The sequence below is a fragment of the Plectropomus leopardus genome, chromosome 21, assembly GCF_026936395.1.
Source record: "Plectropomus leopardus strain MGB_pleo_1.0 chromosome 21, ASM2693639v1, whole genome shotgun sequence".
Classification (NCBI taxonomy): domain Eukaryota; kingdom Metazoa; phylum Chordata; class Actinopteri; order Perciformes; family Serranidae; genus Plectropomus; species Plectropomus leopardus.
The window spans coordinates 2,630,552-2,639,635 of NC_142196.1; the positions used below are offsets into that span (position 1 = coordinate 2,630,552).

General features: G+C 40.0%; 1 protein-coding gene across 1 annotated transcript; it reads right to left on the bottom strand.

Annotated features, from left to right (window-relative positions):
• Positions 1–1,990: 1,990 nt before the first annotated feature.
• hccsb (holocytochrome c synthase b) lies at positions 1,991–8,635 on the bottom strand. The gene is made up of 8 exons (XM_042510724.2): positions 8,483–8,635; positions 7,281–7,395; positions 6,993–7,040; positions 6,524–6,657; positions 6,219–6,367; positions 5,332–5,451; positions 5,150–5,236; positions 1,991–4,074 (listed from the first exon to the last, which is right to left on the bottom strand). The coding sequence occupies exons 2-8, from the start codon at positions 7,387–7,389 to the stop codon at positions 3,876–3,878; spliced, it is 846 nt and encodes a 281-aa protein (XP_042366658.1). The 5' UTR covers positions 7,390–7,395; positions 8,483–8,635; the 3' UTR covers positions 1,991–3,875.
• Between the last annotated feature and the right edge of the window lie 449 nt (positions 8,636–9,084).

Consider the following 9,084-nt stretch of genomic DNA (forward strand, 5'->3'; position numbering starts at 1 on the left):
TGTTGCTTCTGACATATATAGATTAAATTTCAGCACTTTAAACCACTTTTCTTTTTTTTTTGGCATCTGCTTTGCTCAATTCTGCTGTAAGTTGAATTCTGTGTTATATTTAGTGCTATGTGGCTGTGAATAACACAGTTTGGTCTTTACATGTGTTTTCTGTCATGTGAACTTAGTTAATCAGTGTTTGATGTTTTAAAATCCTGAAATAAACCAATTGTGACTGTTCATTCTCATCTGCTTTGAGATTTCTTTGTGAAACTGATTCATGCTGGTTTGGTTTGCAGATAATCCAAGACAAAAATCTGAAATAGACAATTAAATTAAGGTGTAATGATACATTATGTACAGCAGATGGTGCTAAATATACACTATTTGGACAGGGTGACCTTTATATGTCTTACCTAGTTTGGTCCTCCAACTTTAAGTCAACAGTTGACTGTTGCTTTCCTGATAAAACATAGCAGTGCCTCCAAACACAAAGAGCTCTGACCGAACCAACACCTGAGGGATGAAGTGAAACACTGTGATCCAGACCTCATCCATCAGTGCTGGACTTCACAAAAGCCACGTTTCCACCAAAACTTTTCAGTATAGTACCTCTGAAACCAAACATAAACCCTCTTAACTTGTGCCTAGACCCTAAATCTGTGGTTTTTTCACCACTCACAGTACATGTCAGCAAGGTTTTTGTCACATACTGCTCAGTCGAGCAGCACTCACTGTTCACTGGTGATAGAGTGAAGTCTGAACTTCGTTTATTGTCCACATAACAGGGCAGCAAGCCGATATTTTCAGAACAAAAAATAACAGGTTGGAATGAGTCTCCCTTGATCAATTATATGTTTTTTGATATGAAACACTTGGTGCATTTCGTGTCTTTCTTTTAAAGCACACTGGGCTGCATTTATTGTATGAAAGGTGCTATACAAATAAAGTTTATTATTTTTATTATTATTATTATTGTTGTTGTTATTATTATATTTAAAAATAGTGGGTTTTGGGATGCCTCATGGCTTCCCTCATAGAGTGGTGAGCTGTGTCCTCACCACAGCGGCCAAAGGTTCGACTCTAACCTGCAGCCCGTTGCTGCATGTCATCCCCTTCCTGTCCCAACTTTCATGCTTAATCTGTCCTGTTAAAAAAAAGGTAAAAGCCCCAAAAAATATCTGGGTTTGTGCATTGGCTCCTTCTCAGGCTCCAAAGCGTTTATTTCTCCAATTGACGAAACAGAATCTATGCAGTTCACATAATGTGGTTGAAATGAATATATAATAAATTTACTTTAAACGCTTTCAGATCCACTCATCACGAATAGTATTTGTCAAAGAAAGACAATAAAAACTAATGAAATGGTCAAAGTTGTCATATTGAAATTTAAAGGGGCCCTATTATGCTTTTTGGGGTTTTCCCTTTTCATTGTTTTGTGCAGCATTTCTGTGCTTGTAAAAGGTCTCCTAAGTAATAAAGCCCACAGACCAAGCCAAAGGGAGCTCTCTCTGCTCCTAAGCTGCCTGAAACAGCTCATTTGAGTTTCAGTGTTTACTTCCGCAACGTCAGTGAAAGTATTTTTTCTGAGTCTCCAGCTGCCGCTAGAGGCTGAAACAGTTCTTGTTTAGTAATGTATGAAAGACTAGTCACAGTATGAACAGTGGTTAAACCACAGCTCATCCCTGAGCACTGAGTGCTGATTCTCTACTGCCCAATCAACAGACTGCAGCAGTCCACCTTTTAGTACCGGATCTTTGTGCTAGGAACCCCAAGCAGAAAAAAGACGATAAATGGTAACCGTTCTAAAGGTACTAAAGGTACCATCCACAAATTTTCACAATGGATATGAAAAAATAAAAATCATATCAAACTGAAGTGAACCTCTCTGCTGGGTGGAAGCAGGGCTTAGTGCTCTTTTGGTACAAATCACTGCGGCCAGGTTTTGCCATTGAGTACATGAACATGAAATGATTTATTTTTTCCAAGAGAAAGGCAAATATTATTCAGAGGGTTAAGACAACCAGCTTTATTGATAGTTTAGCTGACCACCAGAGCTAGTAAAATTATTTTTTACATACCAGAACTTTTTAACTGGGACAACAGCATCAAGATTATGCACACAGAAGCCTACACTCATTCATCAACCAATAAATACAAATCTGAATATCAGCGCAACAAAAAACAAGAGAGCAAAGCTGAAACACAGGATTCAGACAGTTCTGGAGAGATTACAGATGATACTTCGAGAGCAAAACCAGATTTAGACCCAAGTACATTTGGTAAATAAAAATGATTTTTAAGTTACTTCAGAACTTTTACCCCCATTATAAGACAGGAAAGTAATATAGTATATGAAGTATGCTGCAGGAATATGATGATACAGCATGTGAAATGGACAGTCAGCTTTAAATTTTACTTCTAAACAAGCTACTGTCATGTGACCAACTAAGGAAGTCAGGGCAAACTAACCGCAACAAGAAAGGGATGGGCTAACAGAGTTACAGGGTTTCATAGCAAGGCTAAATTCCATCCAAGTCCTTTTAAAAAAATATACCTATATATATCCTTTGGGTCAAACTAGACCAACACCCATAAACCACTGCACAGTCATCTTGGTAATCTGTCAAACCCATCTCACCACTACAGATTATTCTGACAAAACAAAAACTCATAACTGTGCTCCTGAAAATATGACTGCATGGATCTGAAGAGGAAGTTTCATAACAATCACAGCAGATACACTGAACTGTCAGCAGGTCACATCACGGTGTGCTCAGCTCAAACTGCCACCAGAGTCAAAAGCAGCACTCTGATCGAGCTTCAGACTGCCTGTGCAACGTTAAAGGTCAGCTACAGGGAGCATTTTAGGAACACTCTTGCAAAAGCACTATTGTATGCTGCGTTTCCCACACATTCATGTATATGTGGTGCTTGCTAACTTGTTTTGTATGAGACATAATAGGTCAACCTGAAGAAGGTCAAATAGCAGCTACCTGAAAGGGGGCATATCTCCACCTACTTGGTGTCAGACATGCTTCTGTCAGTAAAGGGATTCTCCCTGTACAGCAGTCCAAATTAATGGCCTAATCGAGCTAAAACTGTAGCTCCACCTTACTGTGCATGGAAACGCACTGAACGTGTTTTCTGCCTCTTCCTCAACTATAACATAAAGCAACACTCCAAAAGACCTCAGATTAAATTTGAATTCCATATAATAATCAACATTTTAGAAGCTATTTCTATTATTACCAATGATGTGATCACAAGTGGCACTGCACTTTTGTGGATTTTTTTTAATTGTGGCAAATAATTACTTCCAGAGAATGATCCATTGATTCAAAGCTGCCATGTGAGATGATGCTAATCGGAAACAACAACAGTTTACACATACATTTATCACAAAGCCTCCGTTCAGATAGCTGAACACTTCCAAATCAGTACTTTCAACCTGAAACCTGGTACTCCAGCAGGTAGGGACTGATTTTCCAGAAATGCAAAGTGGGTCTGCAAGAGACATTCCTCCAGTGTGATCTGAAGTGAGAGCAGAGTGAAGGCAGCTGAACAGATAACCTGAGGCAGTGAGCCACCACGTGTGACAAACACACATACACTTCCACTAGCTCAGATGCACTTGCTGACCTGCAAACCCAAAAAGTAGAATTTCCACTGAAATCAATGTGATTAGCAGATGAAGCTCCATACAGACTAAGTGAGTGAGGTTTTACTAAAACAAACGTGGTCTAAGTCTGTTTCGTATTCTTCATGAGTCATGTTTAGGTTTCTTTTCATAGCACCGCACATCTTGTCAAGAGCTGAAAATGAGGAACGCCAGTTTCATAGTCCATGTTTGGATTCACAAAGTGATCTACGTGTGTGCCAGTCCTTTAAGAGGTCCAGCGCCACCAGGCCACCTTCATACGGTCCCAGACGGCGTCTAAAGAGTCAAAGGCGGGGCGAACATCCAGGATGGAGAACTGGTAGTTCTCTGTGTTGATTTCACCGTCATAGTAGTCAATGACATAGCGCACCTCCTTCCCGCAGCGGTCTATGATCCAGTCATGGCGGTCAAAGGGCAGCTCGTAGCTGAAAAGGAGAAGAAGACGCATCAGAGAAATTCTTTCATAGAGATGAGATGACAGAGGCTGCTGTGAGCTCCTTTAAAGCAGCAGTGAGCTCTCTCCCAGTGGAAGCCACTCATGCTGCTTTCTACCTGTGAAATGGCAGATTCTGGCAGGACAGGGGATTTAACGCCATCATTTTCTCTGGGCAACAGTTGTGACACCACAGCAGTGAAATCAGAAATGACTAATGTTTGCCGCTCTTGTTTTAGTCTTATATGCTGATTCTGAAATGTAAGGTAAAAGTATGTTTCTAATTTTCTGGCCTGGGTTTTGGAATAAAACCTGAATCTAGTCACAGAGAGAGCAGCTGGTGGCAGAGTGGAGAGGGTGTTAATTGGATAATTGCACAATGTTTTTGTAAATTATGACAACTTACTCAAAAAACTGCTTTCTCACTTAATGACCCGAACCACTCGAAATCCGTGAAATTTTCTAACAAGCTCCCCTGAAGTGATCAACCCTCAGGACCTGCCAGTTATGGGTCAGCCCACAAATCACTCCTCTCTACTATTTCTTGTTAGGATGTTTTTTTTCTACCTTTCAATGTTTTTGTTTGTTTTTTGTTAACTTGCTTACACTGCCGCAGTGTTTTAGTTGTGGTGTAATATGTAGTGTGTTCTGTTTTTTTAAAGGACTATTTTTTTAATGCACTAGTTACCTGGATAGTTGCTGCATTAATCCTGCTTTCTGCCGATTACTAATCTGTTTTACAGCCTGTCCGTGATGTTGAAATGAGACACACCAGAGAAAGAAAAAAGGCAAAGCTATGTGCCGGGGAGCTGATTTGCACAGCTCTTATCTACTGCCTGCCTTTGACAGGTTTTCCTGCATTAAAAAAAAATAAACCACATACACACCCATCCTCATATTTTTGATCACTGCCACATATTAATGAAACTGCTAGCTGACAACTTTAAGTTCCATCTTATCATCTTAAAAACTTGGCTCATACATAAAATAAAGCTACATTTTATTTGTGAGGAGAAGAGCTCAATAATGGAGTGAAGTTGAGGCAGATAAAGTGTGAAGGAGCTCACCCCATCCAGTGACGGAAGCGAGCTCTGGGCGAGAACTCTTTGGCTTTACCACCAAATCTCTTCAAGCTCGGCCCACATGGACATTCACTGCAACAAAGCACAGGATAACAATGTAAAGACAAATAAGTTAAAGCACATAGAGAATATGTTGAAGATAACTCCTCTACAGGTTGTACACTCACTCTGCATGCAGAGCCTCCCATTTCAGGATCTCCTGCCAGGCCTGCTCGTTGTTCTGGTTGTGGATTTTAATGATGTTGGTCATGTCTTGAGAACCAAGGTCATCTTCGCGCCAGCGCCACCTGCAGAGCAAACATGACGGACTGTTAGACCAGACAAAGATTCCATCCCAGAGCAGACCATATAAAGACCATACATTCACTGAAACGACCATTTATCTGTTCTTTTTCATGACTATATAGTGGCTTTTTTAAAACATGTTTTAGTAAAAAAAGGAATTCAGGACAGATTTTGAACTGAATATTTAAATGTAACTCAGGGGCTGTTCATTATTTATGCAGGGGGGGGTGGAAAAGGGGGAGGCATGTCAAAAAAATAACTTAAATCTGTGATAAAATTTATCACAACCAAAAACTGTAAAAACTGCAATTATAATTATATTGTTAGACTTTCACATTTCTGACAGTCTGAAAACATCATGTGTTATTTTACATGTCTGTGAAACACAATTCCATGATTTTCTAAAACTTTCAGGGTACACTTAGTTTTCCAAAACTTTTCCAGCAAATTCCATGACTTTGAGGCGGTGTCTTTACTGATTTTTGTCATCTTGTGTATTTCTTTTCCAAACTGTGTTTTCTGTGGTCACTATAATCTTGAATGTATATTTTTCTCTGTCTTTGCAGAACATTGCCACTACAGGCATTTAGATATGATTAAATATGTATGCTAGCAGGTGAGCACTACATGTTTCCTCCTATAAAGTTAAAGCTGTGATAGCATTACATTAGGAGATGGTATATGCTTTAAAAAGCCAACAATTTGTGTTAAATGTCTGCACACGTCTGCTGATGAGCTGGTAAATAAAGGCCATACAGCGTGGACCGACCCTTTCCGCAGCATGGCGTTCCAGAACATCTGCTCAGACGGGTACACCCATTTCTTCTCTGTGTTGTGTCGGGGAATGGTGGACTCCTCTCTGCTGACGGAGAGTGGGAAGGGCTGATCTGGAGCTGGCTTTTGGTTAGGAGGCGGCATCTGTGCAAACAGAGAGTGACAGCTCTTCATCATCACAAAGCACATGATTACCTTTGAGATTGAATTTCTGGCAACATGAAAACAACATTTAATAACAGTAATTACACACAACTCATCGCAGAGAAGTGCTTTCCTTCACCAAAGTGTTGCAGTTACCATATTTGCTGGGTCGATGTCGCTCTTTGTGCCTTGTGCAGCTTTCATGGGACACTCCACAAACTCGTAGGCCCGGTCCTGGTGCGCTGGACCTGGTTCTGCTTGGTGCATTGGACACTCCGAAGGGGGAGATGCTGTAGAGAACAAGGGGCACCCGGTTGAGGCATAACGGGTACAAAACCCTAGTCACTGGTATCCTAAAACCTTCAGTCATCTCAACAATACAACAATATGAAGCTTGAAATATGTGAAAAAGTGTCGTCAGAAAAGAAACTGTAAAATTGTAAAGGAGGCTGCATCAACTGAAACAAAACTCATCTAGCACAGGAAAACTTTACGATGTGACCTTTAAATTATCTTGCAGTGTTCCTGGGAAATGTAGTTCTGTAAGTGGTACAAGCATGTCACTAATAGTTTAATCGGCCCACATAATTACAAAATGTCATAATAATGACATAAAAATGTATACCTTTTACAGGCGCAGCTTTGTGCATGGGACACTCTGAAGGTGGAGACACTATGAAAGGCAGATAGACAAAATACAATATGTTATCAACTTTTAACAACAATTGTTAAAGATACAAAGGTATAACTAGCTTTAACTAGTATAATTAGCTTTTGTACTTTGCACTGAAGGAATGGAGAAGCTCTCCAATCTCGTTATACACTGTATAATGACAATAAAGAGCATTCTGATTCCGATTCTGAACATAGCATAGCATAACATAAGAGCAGGAAATCCCTCCTGTAGCTGCACCTTTGACAGGTTGAGCTTCTTGGTGCATGGGGCAGCCCTGAGGAGGGGCGGCCATCATGGCCTCTGCCCGGACTGTAGGAGCAGCAGGTGTGGACAAGGAGGCTCCCATCCTGCCCTGTGGAAACACACACACACAACACATTAAGATAGTAAGTGTGCCTGATAATGTCAGCACATCATCAGTGTTGGCAGATATTAGCTTTAAATGAAATATCTTGTCGGCCAACATGCTGATTTCTGTCATATAACAAACTGATATTTTCCTTTATTTATTTTAATTGACAAAGTGAAAATGTACAAAACATCAACCCTGCATTGAAGTATGTTTCTTACTTCCGCAATGAATTATTATGAGATACACTGTAAAGCATTGTATTTTATGTCTCCATCCGGACCAATCACGATGTAAATATGCATAATGTGACGTTAACTCCGCAGCAGCAGCCCTGCATTAAATCCTCACGTTATTTTAACACCTGTGTGTAACATTTGAGAACAAAGCCCTGCCCGAAAACCACATCACACGATGGCATATACATAATGAGTAAGCTGACAGACATAGAAGAGCTAACTGCTGTCTCTATGTTTGTGGCCACTTATCTCAGCACAGTTATCCATATGAAGGGCGTGAGCTGTGTGTTTGACCATCTTTCAATGACACACACAGCAGAGAGAAGCATCAGAACATTTTGTAACAAAGATCAGAACAATAACATTATAAGAAGTGTGCAACATTAATCGAAAGATTGTTTTTAAAGTGATTTCCTGGTCTAACAAAACATTAAACAGTCATATAAACCTACAGAGTGTCCGAAGAGGCTGCCATTTGATCTAAGCACAAGTTATCCTTGTGTAACCTCACGGTGAGCGTTAGCATCGAAACTCCACCTAGCGTTAAGCTAATTTCCAGCCTGCTTCAAGATACCGCTAACATTTCCGGTTTTTCTGCCATACACATAGTATAGAAAGAATTAAGTCAAACATACTGTCAAATCAGTCTGATGACGAGGCTGAGCAGCCAAATTGCTAGCTGTTTCCATTCACTGTTAGCTAGACTACCTAGCGGCTATGCTAACGTTAGCCGAAATGTTGTTGATCTTCTTCGCTTTTATTTCTAACTTCCTTTAAACACAGCACGACAACACCTTCAGTCCCAAAGAAGGACGTAATAACATAGAGTGGGAGAGAAATGACGAACTAACCTGAAAGAAACGTGAGCAGAGAGCTGTTGAGTCGGGTTACTGTCCCAATGTCAACGTGCAGGACACACGGAACGTACGGAACTGCTTAACTTTGGGTTTGCACGTGCCGTACGTAAGACATACGTCATCACGCTGAAAGGGACAACACGACGCATGGTTTGGTAACGTGTTATATCCATGGTTGTATTTTGAGGTTACATATTGCCTTAATACGTAACATATGAGTGGTGATATAACATTAGCTGCAATATGACATAACTCAAATACAATAACAATATAAAAGTCATTTGAAATGTATGACGGCTTATAAGGGCCACTGCTGATAAAATAAATAAATAACAAAAAAAACCTGGGGTAATATTCCGAGAAAAAAAAACTCTGAATTTCCCAAGAATAATGTCGTAAATATGCGAGAAAGGAAGTCGGAAATGTTTTGTGTTTTTTTTTAGTTTTGGTTTACTTCACAAATTTCTGAGAAAAAGGTATGATATTCTCTTCGTTTATAAAGTCACACATTTGCGAGGAAAAAAAGTCGGCTATTAACGTCTGAGTTAATAAAGTCGCAAATTTAACGGGATAAAAAGCTCACATATTTTCGGAGT

Coding starts and splice junctions, on each gene's coding strand:
- hccsb (XM_042510724.2), bottom strand. CDS start 7,389: ATGGGAGCCTCCTTGTCCACACCTGCTGCTCCTACAGTCCGGGCAGAG. Junction 6,368..6,523: donor ACATCGACCCAGCAAATATG/GTAACTGCAACA, acceptor CTGTTTGCACAG/ATGCCGCCTCCTAACCAAAA. Junction 4,075..5,149: donor CGCTTCCGTCACTGGATGGG/GTGAGCTCCTTC, acceptor TCTCCTTTTCAG/CTACGAGCTGCCCTTTGACC.